This window comes from Fulmarus glacialis, unplaced genomic scaffold (assembly GCF_000690835.1).
Source record: "Fulmarus glacialis isolate BGI_N327 unplaced genomic scaffold, ASM69083v1 scaffold18200, whole genome shotgun sequence".
NCBI lineage: Eukaryota > Metazoa > Chordata > Aves > Procellariiformes > Procellariidae > Fulmarus > Fulmarus glacialis.
This window is the reverse complement of record NW_009188504.1, coordinates 31-17,162: the sequence shown is the minus strand read 5'-3', so window position 1 is coordinate 17,162 and position 17,132 is coordinate 31. Positions and strand designations below refer to the sequence as shown.

General features: G+C 59.5%; 1 protein-coding gene across 1 annotated transcript; it reads left to right on the top strand.

Moving 5' to 3' along the window:
• Window positions 1–5: 5 nt before the first annotated feature.
• C3 (complement component 3) lies at window positions 6–15,798 on the top strand (the record flags this gene model as incomplete). The annotated part of the gene is made up of 39 exons (XM_009578948.1): window positions 6–140; window positions 633–792; window positions 1,078–1,148; window positions 1,229–1,323; window positions 1,405–1,487; window positions 1,587–1,677; window positions 2,075–2,177; window positions 2,389–2,509; window positions 2,876–2,991; window positions 3,267–3,413; window positions 4,231–4,443; window positions 4,540–4,734; window positions 5,093–5,254; window positions 5,332–5,461; window positions 5,689–5,760; window positions 6,178–6,378; window positions 6,679–6,790; window positions 7,124–7,209; window positions 7,623–7,762; window positions 7,848–8,060; window positions 8,347–8,413; window positions 8,843–8,929; window positions 9,018–9,221; window positions 9,524–9,599; window positions 9,677–9,836; window positions 10,018–10,113; window positions 10,257–10,416; window positions 10,531–10,694; window positions 11,218–11,376; window positions 11,896–12,046; window positions 12,179–12,230; window positions 12,381–12,468; window positions 12,936–13,025; window positions 13,624–13,729; window positions 14,043–14,132; window positions 14,320–14,406; window positions 14,717–14,800; window positions 15,252–15,387; window positions 15,657–15,798. Coding segments are annotated over 39 exons (4,845 nt in total), but the record flags the coding sequence as incomplete, so codon positions are not given.
• Window positions 15,799–17,132: the final 1,334 nt, after the last annotated feature.

The window sequence follows — 17,132 nt, the reverse complement described above, 5'->3', positions numbered from 1 at the left end:
TGCTGGAGGCGCCGGGGTTGACCGCCCCCGCCGAGGCCACCCTCCTGGTGCAGGACTTTCCCCTCAAGCGCCACGTGCTCTACCAGATCCGTGTGCCGCTGAGCCCTGCCGAGGGCATGTTGGCCACCACCACCATCAAGGTATGTCACCACCCCCATGTCACCTCCCTGCCGGTCATTGCCCCCTCCCACCCCGGGGCCCATGGGGCTCAACCCTATACTAGATGGTGGAGAATCTCCATGGGGTTAGTGGGACCTGGGGGAGGATGGTCACCACGAGGTCTTTGGGGATGGGTGCTCTGAGGTCCTTGGGGACAGCCACCCCAGGTCCTTGGGGATAGGGATCCGTGCGTCCTTGGAGATGGTCACCCTATGATTAGAGGATGGTCACCCCTGGGTCCATGGGGATGATCACCTCTGGATCTTTGGGGACAGTCACCTTGGGGTCCTTGGAGATGGTCACCTTATGATTAGAGGATGGTGACCTCTGGGTCTTTGATGATGGTCACCCTGGAGTCCTTGGGGACTGTCACTTGGCATCCTCAGCCCCGTTCCCTGGGCATGGGTGCCATCTGGTGTCCTCTGCCCCTTCCCTGTGGTGCAGGTGCCACCTGGTGTCCTCTGTCACCGCAGGTGTCGGCCAAGGCGCTGCCGCAAGCAGTGGGGAAGCAGTTTGTCTCGGTGACGGCGCGGGTGGCGCAGGTGACCCTGGAGAAGGTGCTGCTGGTGTCACTCCAGAGCGGCCACATCTTCCTGCAGACCGACAAGCCCATCTACACCCCTGGCTCCATTGGTGTGTCCTTGGGGTGCTGGGTCTGACCATGGCATGTTGGGGTGCTGGTGGCACTTTGGGATGTTGGGTCGCCTCCTTGGGGTGCTGGTGTGACCTTGGGGTGCTGGGGTCCAGCACTCACTTGGGGACATCCCCCTGGCATCTCCACTGGGACCCAAGCACCCATTTTGGGGTCCAGCACCCTTTTGGGGACATCCCCCTGGCATCTCCACTGGGACCCAAGCACCCATTTCTGGATGTCCCCACACCATCCCTGCTCACCTTGTCCCCCGTGTCCCCTCCCAGTGCTTTGCCGCCTCTTTGCTCTGGGCCACCTCATGGAGCCAGCACCCAAGACGGTGATTGTGGAGGTCAAGGTGGGTGCCCGCTGGGGACACAGGGACATGGGGACACAGCCACCCCTGCCACTGTCCCCAACCACTCCATGTCGCTTCAGACGCCTGATAATGTCATCATCAAGCAAGTGCCCGTGTCCTCGCCAATGAAGACCGGCATCTTCTCCTTCAACCACAACCTGCCAGAGATTGTCAGGTGGGTGCCACCTCCCAGGGTGTCTCGGGGACATCTGTGTCCCTGGGCTTTTCCCCTCACCCTGTCCCCTGCCTTTTCCAGCCTGGGGACATGGACGATAACAGCCAAATTTGAAGACTCACCAGACCAGGTCTTCAGCACCCAATTTGAAGTCAAGGAATATGGTAAGGTGGGGTGGGGGTCCCTAGACACCTAGGGTGGGGGTCCCTAGACACCTTGTGCCTGTCCTGGATGCCTGGGTCCATTGGGTGTCCTCCCCACAGTGCTGCCAAGCTTTGAGGTGGTCCTGGAGCCAGAGGAGAAGTTCCTCTACATCGATCGGAAGGAGGATTTCCGAGTGTCCATCACGGCCAGGTGGGATGGGAATCCCAAAATTGCTCATTTTAGAGGTCAAACCCCTATGGGCGATGGTGCAGGATGACATCCCTGCTCTGCTCCTGCGCAAAATCCCCAGGGATGAGGGGGTGGCACGGAGGCAAGGTGACAGGTTTGAGGGTGATGGGGATGTGGGGAAATGGGATGGTGGGGACAGGGGGTGTGGAGGACACAGGGTGATGGTGATGGAGGTGGCAGAGCGTGATGGGATGACAGGGGGACATGGGCATGCGGAGTGACAGGGTGATGAGAACATGGCGCAATGGGGTGGCAGGGTTGCATGACAAGAGGATGTGAGGACATGGGGTGACAGTGATGTGGATGTGATGGGGACGTGGGGACAGGGATTGATGGTGACTTGGTGGCTTGTCCACAGGTACCTGTATGGGAAGCGTCTGCAGGGGACAGCCTTCGTCCTCTTCGGTGTCATGGTGGAGGACGAGAAGAAAAGCATCCCCCAGTCCCTGCAGCGCATCCAGGTGACCCTGTCCTTGTCCTTGTCCCCATCCCTTGTCCCTATTCCAGTCCCCTGTTGAGCTCTGTCCCTTGCTGAGCCGTGTCATCCCCATCCTCATCCCTGTCCCCATCCCTGTCTCATAATGAGCGCTGCCATCCCCTGTCCCCATTCCCATCCCTGTCCCCATCCCGGTCCCCATGGCTGTCCCCTGTCCCACTAACTCCATGCCGCAGGTGACCGACGGGGACGGGGAAGCCATATTGTCCATGGCCACACTGCAGCAGCGATTCACCAACCTCCAGGAGCTGGTGGGACATTCACTCTACGTCTCCGTCACCGTACTCACCGAGTCAGGTGTGCAGGGGGATCACAGGGGACACGGGGGACTTGGGGGGACAGGGACAGCAGGGACATGTATATCTCTGTCACAGTCTTCAACAAGTCGGGTAGGTGGGGGGACACACGGGGACATGTGGGGACATAGGGGGGATAGGGACAGCAGTGACACGTGGGGCTGGGGACATGTGGGGTTGGAAACAGCAAAGGATGGGGAGACATGGGGTTGGGGACAGCAAGGATGAGGACAGGTGGGGTTGGGGACAGCGAGGATTGGGCCGTCTGGGGCCACACAAGGCCAGACAGGGCTGTCCCGGGGAGGGGGGCGGACCGGGAGCCCCGTCCTGGCACTTGGTGACATGGCCGTTCCTGTGGCCTCTGCAGGCAGTGACATGGTGGAGGCACAGCGCAGTGGCATCCGCATCGTGACGTCCCCGTATACCATCCACTTCACCCACACCCCCAAGTACTTCAAGCCGGGGATGCCCTTCGATCTGATGGTAATGGCATCTGGGGACAAGGATGGAGACAGTGGAGGCATTGGCCCAGGACCCCCATGGCACCAGGGTCCCCAGCATCAGGATTGGGACGGGGCAAGCCTGGGGGTTTGTGGGTGGAGGAGACTTGGGGACCAGGGTCTGTCCCCATTTCATATCACTGTGTCACCTGGAGAGGGCCTGGGGACCAGGGTCTCTCCCTCTGTCACCTGGATGGCACCAGGTGACATGTCCCTCATGCCATGTCTCCACGTAATGTCACATCGCATCCCCTGCAGGTCTACGTCACTAACCCAGATGAGTCCCCAGCTCCACGTGTCACCGTCAAGGCTGATGGCTTCCAGGGTCTCGTCTCCACCCAGCGTGATGGCACAGCCAGGCTGGTCCTCAACATGCCGGCCAACAAGGACGCCGTCCCCATCACTGTAAGTGGGGTGGCCAAGGTGTCTGGGGACAGGGGTGGTTGAAGTGACCTGGGGGTTGGGGTTGCTGAGACAGCTAAGGTGGCTGAGATGTCCAGGGCGACCAAGGACCATGGCCAGCATGGTCAGCATTGACTAAGGGCCAGGAGACCAGGATCGGGGGACCAGGATGGCCTAAACAACCATGGTGGCCAAGGATCAGGGCCACCCCCGTCACCATTGACCAAGGACCAGGATGGCCAAGGTCAGGGGGACCAGCATGGCTGAGATGACTGTGGTGATCAAGATGTCCAGAGTGACAAACCACCAGAGCTATCCTGGTCACCGCTATCAAGGAGCAGGATGGCTGGTGTCAGGGGGACCATGGCGGCCAACACAATTGGGTTGACCAAGACATCTAGGGTGATAAAGGACCAGGATGGCCAGTGGCAGGGAGACTGGTGGAGATGTCCATAGTGGCCAAGTTGTCCACGGTGGCCTGCAGCCAGGGTCAGCATGGTTCACCAGTGACCAAGAACCAAGATGGCCAAGGTCAGGGGCATGGGAGTGGCCAAGATGTTCAGGGTAGCCAAGGGCCAGTAGGCCAACGTCAGGGTGACCAAAGGTGTTGAGTTGACTAGAGTGGCCAAGAATCCAGGGTAGCAGAGATGATCAGGTTGACAAAGGAGATGATCACCATCGACCAAGGACCAGGGCAGCAGGGGCCAGGGAGACCAGGACAGCCAAGACCTCTATGGTGGCCAAGACCTCCATGGTGACCCCTGCCCAGGTCCACGCCTCTCCCTGTTGACCAGGTGCCACTGTGTCCCCTGTGTCGCAGGTGCAAACGAACCAGCCGGGGCTGCCTCCCAACCGCCAAGCTTCGCGGCAGATGACTGCCAAAGCTTACCGCAGCCAAGATGGTTCCGGCAACCTCCTCCACCTGGCTGTGGGGGCCACTGAGCTGCAGCCTGGTGAAAACCTCGCCGTGAACTTCCACCTCAAGAGCAACAACAAGCCCGTTCGTGACTCTGTCCCATACTTCACCTACCTGGTGAGCGCGCTTGGCCTCTGCCAACCACCTGCCCCCCATCTTGGGGACCTAGGTGTCCAGATGCCCACCACTCCCGCCTTTTCTTGCCCGACATAGATCATGAGCAAGGGACGTATCGTCCGTGTGGGGCGACAGCGGCACGAGGCTGGCCAGAGCCTGGTCACCATGTCACTGCCAGTGACGGCCGAGCTCATCCCCTCCTTCCGCATCGTGGCCTACTACTTCGTGATGCCCGGCGAGATTGTTGCCGACTCCGTCTGGGTTGATGTCAAGGACACTTGCATGGGCACTGTGAGTGTGTCCCCACTGTCCTAGGGGCTGGGGGGCTCGTGGGGGTCTTGGAGGTAGTTTAGGTGGCCCTTGAGGTGGCCCATGATGGGGCTTGGGTGGCGCATGATGGAGATTGGGTGGCACTTAGGTGGTTTGGATAATCCACGGGGGGCTTGGGCATCTCATAGTGGGGCTTGGGTGGCCCAGGTGACCCATTGGTGGTCCAGATGTTCCATGGTGGAGGTCACAGCCATCAGCTACCCCTGGAGGACTCCCCGTGGGGTTGGGGTACCCCCATGGGGCAGCTTCTGGGGCTGTGGTGAAGGTTTTTTTTGGGCATCCCATGGACATGACCCCCCCGCCCCGTGTCACCTGGCAGCTGGTGGTGAAGGGAGCAACAGAGGCTGACAACCGGGTGCATGAACCGGGGACACCCATGCGGCTGCGCATCGAGGGTGACCACAATGCCCATGTGGGGTTGGTGGCCGTGGATAAGGGCGTCTTTGTCCTCAACAAGAAGAACAAGCTCACCCAGTCCAAGGTGGGTGCCTTGGTCCCCATCCCCACTGTCCCCAGGTGATGGCAGTGGCTGTCATGCCTGTCCCCTGTTGGCCACAGGTTTGGGACACGGTGGAGAAGAGTGACATCGGCTGCACCCCGGGCAGTGGGAGGGACAATGTGGGTGTCTTTGCTGACGCTGGCCTCAGCCTGGTCACCAACATGAAGATCACCACGCCGCAGCGAACGGGTAGGGGACATGCTGGGGACTGGGACAACCTGGGGTGGCACCTTGGGGAGAGGGTAGGTGACACTTTGGGGATGTGGCAGTTCAAGGATGGAGGAGTGTGACACCTCAGGGATGGGGGATGTGTCCCCTGAGTTTTGGGATGTGACAACTGATGTCAAGGGGAAGTGACACCTGGGTTTGGGGCTGTGACACTGTGGGTTCCTGACCTGTGTCCTCTCCCTCCCCAGAGGTCCAGTGTCCCCAGCCTGCGAAACGCAAGCGCCGTTCCCTACAGCTCATCGAGCACAAAGGCAGCAAGGGTAGGTGGCAGTGGGAGTGTCCCATGTCCCCAAGAACACTGGAATGTCCTATGCCCCTGGGGACACCAGATTGTCCCATGTTCCTGAAGATGCCAAAGTGTCTCAGGTCCCTGAGGGACACCGAGCATCGCATGTCCCAATCAATACCAGTGTCCCATGTCCCTGAGGGACATCAGAGTGTCCCATGTCCCTGGTGATACCACAGCATCCCATGTCCCTGAGGGACATCAGAGTGTCCCATGTCCCTGGTGATACCACAACATCCCATGTCCCTGAGGGACATCAGAGTGTCCCATGTCCCTGGTGACGCCACAGCATCCCATATCCCAAAGGACACCAGAGTGCCCCATAGCCCCAACGGCCCTCAGGCCAAGGGCTTTGGGACTGGGTGCCAGTTGGGTGTCTTGGCGCCGGCAGCGGCTGAGTACACGGACAAGGCACTGCGCAAGTGTTGCGAGGACGGCATGAAGGAGAACCCCATGGGCCACAGCTGCGAGCATCGGACCAACTACATCCAGGATGGAAAAGCCTGCATCCGGGCCTTCCTCGACTGCTGCAACTACATCAAGGGCATCCGTGACCAGAAGCAGCGCGAGCTCCACCTCGAGCTGGCTCGAAGCAAGTGCTGGGCAACGGTGGGGTGACGGCGGGGTTGGCAGTTGGGTGAAGATTGGGCGAAGCTTAAGTGAAGCTTAAGTGAAGCTTGGGCGAAGGTCAGGTGAACCTCAGGCGTTGCTTGCGCTGTCCTTGGGCAATACTTGGATGAGTTTTGGGCAACGCTTGGGTGACAGTTGGGTGATGCCGAGACGATGCTTGGGCAAAAGAAGGGTGGTGCTTGGATGATGCTGGGGTGATACTGGCTCCATCCAGGAGCTGGGCCGTTGAGGCCATGGTCGAGAGGGATGCTGCCACCCCTAGGTGAGGTGGACGATGGCTTCCTTGCTGACGAGGACATCACCTCCCGGAGCCTCTTCCCGGAGAGCTGGCTGTGGCAGGTGGAGCCATTGACGGAGCGGCCCAATGAGCTGGGGTGAGCGCTGTGCCCTTGGCCCAATACCCTTCCACCCCACAGCTCATCTTGGGGATCATTACCTCCTCCCTGTCCAGCTCTGGACACTGTCTTACCCAGTCTGGAGACCAGCTATGATGCCCCTCAAGTCTAGGCAAGGGCCACCTTTGACCCCCCTGGTGCTGCCTCGGGACCAGCTACGACACCTTGGTCCAGCTCAAGGGCCATCTACAACCCCCTGGTCTAGCTTGGGGACCAGCTATGACCCCCCTACTCCAGCTTGGTGGCTGGTTACACCTCCTAGCCTGGCTTGGGGCCGGTTATGACCCTCTTGGTCATTCCCATCCTCTCCAGAATCTCCACGAAGACTCTGCCTGTGTACCTGAAGGACTCCATCACCACGTGGGAGGTCCTGGCCATCAGCCTCTCACAGACCAAGGGTACGTGATGGAGTAGAAAGGTGTCTCTGGGGATCAAAGGAATCTCCCAAACCTTGGGACCCTTGAAGGGTCCCCTAAAGCCTGGCGGGTTTCCTTGGGCTTTGAGGGATCTCCAAAATCTTAGAGGGGTGCATACCACTGGAGAGGTGCCTCAAACTTTGGGGAGATCGCCCAAAGCTTGGTGGCAGTCCTTGCGACTTGAGGGATCTTCTAAGCCTTTGGAGGATTCCATGGGACTTGAGGGATCCCCTAAGCCTTGGGAGGACTTCTTGGGACTTGAGGGATCTCCTAAACCTTGGGAGGACTCCATGGGACTTGAAGGATCTCTGAAAGCCTTGGGGATGCCCCTGGGACATGAGGGGCCCAGCAAGCCCATAAGTCTGAACCCCATGTCCTTGGGGGCCATCCCGCAGGGCTGTGCGTGGCTGACCCCTATGAGATCACGGTGATGAAGGAGTTCTTCATCGACCTGCGCCTGCCCTACTCTGTGGTGAGGAATGAGCAGGTGGAGATCCGTGCCATCCTCTACAACTACTGGACGCACAATATCAAGGTTGGCAGGGGACCCACGCTCGGGCTTCTTGGCTTGGGTTCTGTGGCCACCTGAACCCCACGGCCAACATCTCTGTGCCCTGCAGGTGCGCGTGGAGCTGATGCACAACCCAGCCCTGTGCAGCGCCTCCACCTCCAAGGCGCGCTACCAGCAGATCCTCACCTTGAAAGCTCAGTCATCGTGGGCCGTGCCCTTCATCATCGTGCCCTTGCAGCTGGGGCTGCATGACGTCGAGGTGAAGGCAGCTGTCTGGGGCAGCTTCGTGGCTGACGGTGTCAAGAAGAAGCTCAAAGTTGTGGTGAGTGGCCATTGCTGCTCATGGCGCCTCCACCACATGGTGCCACCTCCATCCCGAAGATGTCCCCAGCATGGTATCCCTGTGACATCCCTGGTGTTGGTACCCAGGGATGAAGGATCCTCCCTCTAGGACACTCAAATGTGGTCTCCTGGGGCTCTCCCAATTTGTCCCATGACCTGGGGGTGCTGGTTTACACTGGGACATCTTTCCTGAACAACCCAGAGAAGTTGAGAAGGGGGGACCCAAAACCAGCCCAACCTTTAACATTGGACTTTCACCTCTGCAGCCCGAAGGGATGAGGTTGGAGAAGACAGTGAAGATAGTTGAGCTGGACCCAAAGACGAAGGGAATCAGTGAGTGGCCCGGCTGGTCTTGGGGATGTCTCAGCCCCACGGGGATGTCCCACTGAGGGAAGGATCTGGGGCATCTCGGGGGACAAGGGAAGTCCCACTGTGGGTCTGGGACATCTTGAGGGATGAAGGATGTACCTCCAAGGGTAGGACTGGGGCATCTTGGGGGACAAGGGACATCCCACTATGGAGCTGGGACATCTCAGGGAATGAGGGATGTCCTCCTGTGGGTCTGGGGCATCCTTGGGGACAAGGGACATCCTACCATGAAGCTGGGGCATCTCAAGGGCGAAGGGACATCCTGGTACGGCTCTGGAACATCTTGAAGGACAAGGGACATCCTGCTGGAGATGTGGGGCAGGGCTGGGTCACCTCAGGGTGGGAGGGACATGAAGGGTCACCCATCTCCATCCTGGCCTCCCTGCCCTGCAGATGGTGTACAGGAAGAGAAGGTGAGGGCAGCAAACCTCTCTGACATTGTCCCCAACACCGAGTCCGAGACCAAAGTCAGCATCCAAGGTGAGAGCAGGGGAAAGGACACACGTGGGGACGAGGTGGGAGGGGGTGGGACACTCCTGGCTTGACGTCTCCCCTTCTTCTGGTCCAGGCAACCCTGTGTCCATCATGGTGGAGAAAGCCATCGACGGGGAAAAGCTGAAGCACCTCATCATGACGCCAGCGGGCTGTGGGGAGCAGAACATGATCGGGATGACGCCCACTGTCATTGCCACCCACTACTTGGACAGCACGTTGCAGTGGGAAAGCCTCGGTGTTGACCGCCGCACTGAGGCCATCAGCTTGATTAAAAAGGGTAGGAGCATCCCCCAAAGGGTGGGAGCATCCCCTGGTTTCCTCTCTTGGGGTGCAAAATGTCACCATCATCCAAGGTGCTGAAGAAACCTGCACCTTTGAAGAAGACATGGGTTGGGTGCTATCAGTTTGGGGATATCTAGAGCTACTGGTTTGCACTGGAATGTGCTCCGGAGCGGGTTGGTGGCCTGAAGCTACCTCAGCTTGGCTGCTCCTTGTGTTGGTCAACAGCTGGAGGGCATTGGTGGCCTAAAGCCACCCCCGGGTGCTCCTTGTGTTGGCCAACCACCATCTCCTCACCAGGTTACACCCAACAACTTGCTTTCCGGAAACCTGACAGCTCCTATGCCGCCTTCAAGAATCGCCCATCAAGCACCTGGTGAGGATCACATTGCCACCACCACGTGGGTCTGGGTGACAGTGTTGGACAGAACGTTAAGGTCCTCCTGTCCCCAGGTTGACAGCCTACGTGGCCAAAGTCTTTGCCATGGCCATCAAGCTGGTAGACATTGAGCCCGAGGTGATTTGTGGTGCCGTGAAATGGCTCATCCTGGAGAAGCAGAAGCCAGATGGGATTTTCCAAGAAGATGCTCCTGTCATCCATAAGGAGATGGTGGTATGGGGGGATCCAAACCCTGTCCCTGCTGGTGGCCAAAGCCCTATTGGCTCGAAGATGGGCTTTTGGAATGAGCTGTGGGGAAAGGACTATGTTGGGTGACAGGCAGGAGTGTTGGGTAGACAGAGCTCGCTGTGAAAACCATGATCCTGAGGTTTTTTCCTTCCATTTTGTCACGCAGGGAGGCTACCAGGGTGCCGAGCCCGAGGTGTCACTGACAGCCTTTGTCCTCATCGCGCTGCAGGAGGCCCGGGAGGTGTGCAAGGACCATGTCAACGTGAGTGACCCAGTCATCGACCCCACACGGGGAGAGGGGGGACAACTGGCACCTGTCACGTAGAAGGACAGTGCTTTAAGACAAGGTGCCCAACCCTTATAGCAGCCACCTGAGAATCCAAACTTACCATCCTTTCTGCCCAGAGCTTGGACGGGAGCATCACCAAAGCCACCGAATACCTTGCCTCCCTTGCCCAGAGGTATCAGTCACTGGCCCGACCCTACACGGTGGCCCTGACCTCCTATGCCTTGGCCATCGCAGGGAAACTCAAAAGCGAGAAAGTTCTCATGAAGTTTTCCAAAGGTGACGTGTCAGCAGGGGGGACAAAATTGGGGTGGGGGGGAGAGGTAATTATGGGTTACCTGGTGGGGGAAGAAATCATCCCTAGAGGGTGCTGAGGGACCAATGTCACCCCAGAGGGCGAACGTTGGGAGGAACGCAACGCCCGGACCTACAACATCGAGGGGACGTCCTACGCGTTGCTGGCCTTGCTGCAAATGGAGAAGCCGGAGCTGACGGGGCCAGTGGCCCGCTGGCTGGCCCAGCAGAACTACTTCGGTGGTGGCTACGGATCCACTCAGGTGGGCTACGGACCCCCCCGGCACCCATGGGTGCTGTCCTGGCACCCGCTGTTGTGGGGAAGGGGGACAGGAAGATAGGGGTTGAGGGCTTTGTTGGGGGTTGAGGGGTCACCTTGTGGCCCTGGGGACTCCAGGGCCGTGGCATGTCTTCTGGGGGACACCTCTGGTCCCATGGGACCCCAAAGGAACGCCTCAGGGCTTGGGGGTTACCTCAGGGCCCTTGGGGCCCCTAGGGACATGGCATGTCCTTGGGGAACATCCCTGGTCCCATGGGATCTCCAGGGCTTTGGAAAACCCAAAAGGCCTGTCCCTGGGGGACACCCTAGTCCCTGGGGACACCTCCAGACCCTGGGGACCCTCAGGGACATGACCTGTCCCTGAGGGACACCTCTGCTCCGTAAGACCCCCAAGGGTATGTTCCAGGTGATATCAGGTGGCCCCAGGACTTGGGGTCACCCTGGGCTCAGGGGGACTTTGGGGATGCTCCAGATGGTGTCCCCAAGCCTTGGTGACGTCCCTGCAGGCTACCATCCTGGTATTCCAAGCGTTGGCCCAGTACCAGGTGGCAACTCCACGGCAGCTTGAGCTCAACCTTGACGTGTCGGTGCTGCTGCCACGCCGTGCCAGTGCCATGACCTACCGCATCGAGAACCGCAACGCCCTGGTGGCACGTTCCGCCGAGGTACCGGCACCCTTGTCACCGTTGTCACTGTCACCGTCAGGACCATGGGGATGCAGCACTGCTCGCCCTGCTGTTGCTGGCCATGGGATGTCCCTGTCCCCTCTGTGTCTCTTCATGTCCCAGGACAATGTCCCCTCGCTGTGGTCTCTGATGTGCCTGTCCCTTCCATGTCCCCTCCAAGTCCTGTCCCCTCTGTGTCCTTCCAAGGCTTGGGATGTCCCTGCCATGTCCCTCCATGTCCCAGGCTGATCTTGTCCCCTCCCTTGCTGTGACCTGGAATGTCCCTGTCCCCTCCATGTCCCTCCATGTCCTCTGATTTCCTTGTCCCCTCCAATGTGCCTGTCCCCTTTGTATCTTGCAACGCTGTTGTCCCCTCCATGTCCTGGGATGTCCCTGTCCCTGTCCTTTCTACACCCCCTTCATGTTTCCGCATGCCTCCACGGCCCAGGATGGCCCATCCCTTCCATGTCCCTCCCAGGGGATGTCCCTGCCCCTCCCCAATGTCACCTTTCTCCACAGACCAAGTTGAACGAGGACTTCACGGTGAAAGCTGAGGGCACGGGCAAGGGGACGATGACAGTGGTGACCATCTACAATGCCAAGGTCCCCGACAAGGAGAACAAGTGTGACAATTTCGACCTGCAGGTGCAGGTGGAGGACGTGAAAACAGGCGAGTCCCCCACATGTGTCCCCCATGTCCTCACTGTGTCCCCCCGTATCCCTCCCCATATCCTCTATGTGTACCCTCCATGGTGCCCCCATGTCCCCTACGTCCCCTCATTGTCCCCATGTCCCCGCACAGGCAAGGAACAGGAGGGTGTCATCCGCTCCGTCAAGCTCACCATCTGCACCAGGTAGGACAGGCTGGGGACCTCGGGGACACCACGGACGTTGGAGATAGGGAGGGGAATGGGGATACTGGGGACAGGGACATCAGGGATGGGGATGCTGAGGACAATAGGGTAGTTGGGGACAGGCAGGTGGCCTCAGCCCTGTCCCCACAGGTACCTGGACAAAGTGGATGCCACCATGTCCATCCTCGACGTCTCCATGCTCACGGGCTTCTCGCCTGACCTCCAGGACCTGAAGAGGGTGAGTGCGGGGACATGGGGACACATGGGGGGACCCGGGGGAGACACAGGACCTTTTATCTTTGTGCCATCGTGTCCCACCGTGTCTCCGCATCTCCCTAACCCCCATGTGTGTCCCCCATGTCCTTGTGTCCCCACATCCCCATGTGTCCCTGTGTGTCACCGTGTCCCCATATTCCCCTGTGCCACTGCATCCTTGTGTCCCTGCCTTTCCCTCCATGGCCATGTGTCGCCGTGTCCCCTGGTGTCACTGTCCCTGTGTCCCCATGTCCCCCTGTGTCCCCACATCCTTGCAAGTCCCCTGCATCCTGCCATGGCCAAGTGTCCCTGCGTGCTCCATGTGGCCATCATCACCATGTCCCTATGTGCCCCCTGTGCCCATACATCCCTCTATCCTGATGCGGTTGCTTGTCACCATGTGTCCCTGCATGTCCTGCATGCCCGGTGTCACCGTGTCCCTGTCCCCAGCTCACGGAGGGAGTGGACAGGTACATCTCCAAGTTTGAGATTGACCAAGCACCATCAGACCGCAGCAACCTCGTCATCTACCTTGACAAGGTGGGGACATGGGGGTCAGGAAGGGACATGGGGATGGGGACAAGATGGGGCAGGGATGGGGACGTGGTGGGACAGGGATGGGGACAGGGACAAGATGGAACAGGGATGGGGACATGATGGGACAGGGATGGGGACAGGGACAAGGTGGGACAGAGATGGGACAGGGATGGGGACATGGTGGGACAGGGATGGGGATGGGGCAAGATGGGACAGGGATGGGGACATGGTGGGACAGGGATGGGGACGGGGCAAGATGGGACAGGGATGGGGACATGGTGGGACAGGGATGGGGACGGGGCAAGATGGGACAGGGATAGGGATATGATAGGACAGGGATGGGGACAGGGTGGGGACAAGGACAAGGATGGGCATAGGATGGAGTTGGGGACAGGGTGGGGACAGGATGGGGACAGGGATGGGATGGGATGGGGATGCAGGTGGGGTTGGGGACATGGATAGGGACTGGAACAGGGACAGAGATGGCAATGAAGTTGGGGACATGGCTGGGGACAGGGCCAGGCTGGGTGTTGAGACGCTGACTCCCCGCCTGGCTGACTGCCATCCCTGTGTCCCCATGTCCCCGTGTCCCCGTCCCCAGATCTCGCACAAGGCCGAGGAGTGTTTCTCCTTCAAGGCCCACCAGCGATTCCAGGTGGGCTTGATCCAGCCCGCGGCCGTCACCGTCTACAGCTACTACAAGATCGGTGCGCCCCATGTCCCCTCGTGTCACCTTCAGGTCCCCACTGTCCCCACACTCTCTTCTGTCCCCCTTGCTTCCACAAAGTCCCCTCTGTGTCCTCCCTCGGTGTTCCCTCCTGTCCCTTTGTCCCACCATGTCCCTGCTGATCTTCTCCCCATGCCTGTGTCACCATGTCCCCCCATGTCCCCATGTCCCCTTGCATCCCCTGCTGACCCCTCTCCCTCCACACATCACCGCTCTGTCCCCATGTCCCACTGGTCCTTTCCCCTTGTGTCCCCCCCCACCTCATGTCCTCTCATGTCCCCGTGTCCCTGCAGATGACCGCTGCACCCGTTTCTATCATCCGGACAAGGACGGTGGGCAACTGAGCAAGATCTGCTACGGGGACGTGTGCCGCTGTGCCGAAGGTGACATGGGGACACAGGGACACGGGGACAGACTGGGTCCATGACGGGACACGTCATTGACAAGATGGGATGTGTCATGAGTGTGATGGAGTCATGTCCTTGCTATGGTGGGACACGTGCCTGCCAGGATGGGACGTGTCACTACTACAATAGACCTTGTCACGGCCATGTCCCCATGTCCCCGCAGAAAACTGCTTCGTGCGGCAGAAGCAAGATGTCCCGATCACCGTCAACCAACGGATTGAGCGCGCCTGCGAGCCGGGAGTTGACTATGGTGGGACACGGGGGACACGGGGGACACGGGGGACATGGAAGGATAATGGGGGATATGGTGTCATGGGGGGAGTTGGGGCACATCGAGGGGACATAAAGGATATGGATGGGGACATGAAAGGCCATAGAAGAACGTGAGGGACATGGAGAGACAGGAGGGGACAGGGGGACATAGAGGGACAAGGTGGGGATGTAGAGGGACGTGGGGAGGAAAGGGGGGGACAGAGGACCCCCCACATGCTGAGGGGCCACCTTGGAGTGGGGGTGCTGTCTGGGGGTGGGGGGTGACACGGTGATGTTCCCCTCCCCAGTGTACAAGGTGAAGCTGGTGGCAGTGGAGCAGTCGCCGTCCCATGACAACTACATCATGACCATCCTCTCCGTCATCAAGATGGGTACGAGCACCCCAGGGGTGGGGGACAAGGCCACCCTGAGGGACATGGTGGGGGTCACCTAGGGCTGGGGACAGCCAGGGGCAGGGACACCAGGTGGGTTGGTGTCCCTAGGGTGGCTTGGGGTGTCCCCAGGTCGGTTGGCATCACCCAATGGTGCTGGGGACACCCGTTGGGAAGGGAAACCCAGGTGAGTTGGTGTCACCCAAGGGTGCTGGGGACACCCATGAATGCTGGTGTCACCCAGGTGGGGTGGAGACACACAAGGGTGCTGGGGAAAGCCGGAGGGAACTGGTGTCACCCATGGCTGATGACACCAGTAGGGTAGTGCCACCAAGGATGCCAGTGGCTCTCTGAGGATTGAGAGTCCCCATTGCGGGACATGGCAAAGTGGGTGTCCCTGTTGTGTTGGGGTGGAGGTGACATGTCCCCTCTGTGTCCTCCCCTGGGACAGGCACCGACGAGGACCCAGCAGGAAGCAACCGGACCTTCGTGAGCCACCGGCAGTGCCGAGATGCTCTGAGGCTCCAGACTGGCCAGGACTACCTGATCTGGGGGCTGGCCACCGACCTGTGGGTCACCGGCGGCCGGTAGGGACACGGGGACACGTGTGGGGACATAGACGGGGCCACATCTGTGGGGACATGGGAACACAGGAACATGAGACATGGGAGAATGGGGACATGGGTAGATGGGACATAGGGACACAGAGACACGTGGACACGGTGACACTGACACCTAAGTACAGAGACGCATCCCACCCCAAGCCCGAGATTCTCCGGTGTCTCCTACAGGGTTGTGCACCCCGTTGTCCACCCCCTTCTGACCCATGTCCCTTCTGTCCCCTTGCTGTCTCCAGCTTCTCCTACCTCATCGGCAAGGACACGTGGCTGGAGGCATGGCCCTTGGAGGTGGCATGCCAGGAGCCCGACCTGCAAGCCCTCTGCCAGGACTTCATTGAGTTCGCCGAGGCCATGACCATGTTTGGGTGTCCATCCTGAGCGAGTGGCCCCCACCCATGGGTGCCTCCCACCCTGCTGTCCCCTCTTGCCCCCCCTTTTTTTTTTTTTTTGGGTTAAAAAAGTCCTTTCTGACAGCCTGGCTCTGGATCTGCATGGTGGGGGTGTCAGGGGGACATGAGGACGCTGTAGGGGACAACGGGTCATGGGGACGCTATAGGGGACAACAGGGTGGTGAGGCCTTCATAGTTGTCATGGGGACTTTGTAGGGGACAAGAGAGTGGTGGGGATTCCATAGGGGATGATGGGGTCATGGGGACATCGTAGAGGCTGTGGGGACTTTGTAGAGGACAACAGGATTGTGGGGACTCCATAGGGGATGATGGGGGACACCATAGGGGCCGTGGGGACTCCGTGGGGGATGACAGACCTATGGGGATCCTGTAAAGGATGATGGGATCATGGGGACAACAGGGTCGTGAAGACTCCATAGGGGACAACGGAGTTGTGGGGACTCCATAGGGGTCATGGGGACTCTGTAGGTGACAACAGAGTTGTGGGGACTCCATAGGGGTCATGGGGACTCTGTAGGTGACAACGGAGTTGTGGGGACTCCATAGGGGTCATGGGGACTCTGTAGGTGACAACGGAGTTGTGGGGACTCCATAGGGGTCATGGGGACTCTGTAGGTGACAACGGAGTTGTGGGGACCCCATAGGGGATGTGGAGACTCCATAGGGGATGATGGTGTCATAGAGATTCCTTGGGGATATGAGGACCCTGTAGGGGATGACAGAGTCATGGGGACACCATAGGGGACAACAGAGCTGTGGAGACTTCATAGGTGTCACGGGGACTTCACAGGGGACAGCAGGATCGTATGGGCTCTATAGGGGACATGGGTACTCTATAGGGGACAACAGGGTCTTGGAGGTGTCATAGGGGATATGAGGACTCCATAGGTGTCATGGGGACTTCATAGGGGACAACAGCATCATGTGGGCTCTACAGGGGGCATGGGTACTCCATAGGGGACAACAGAATCTTGGAGGTATCATAGGGGACGTGAGGACTCCATAGGTGACGACAGGGCTGGGGGAACCCTGTAAGGGATGACGGGGACTCCGTAGGGGACAACAGGGTTGTGAAGACACCATAGGATCATGGGGACCTTATAGGGAATGATGGGTTGTGGGGATTCCATAGGTGACCACGCATTCTTGCGAACGCCATAGGGGACCTTGGGGTCAAGAGGCCACGTGGGGTTCTACAGGGCCATAGGGGACCGGATAGGCCTCTCTGGGACCATATGGGCACCTATGGGACTGTATGGGGCCGTACTGGGGGCTGGATGAGGCCCTCAGGGCTCAGTACAT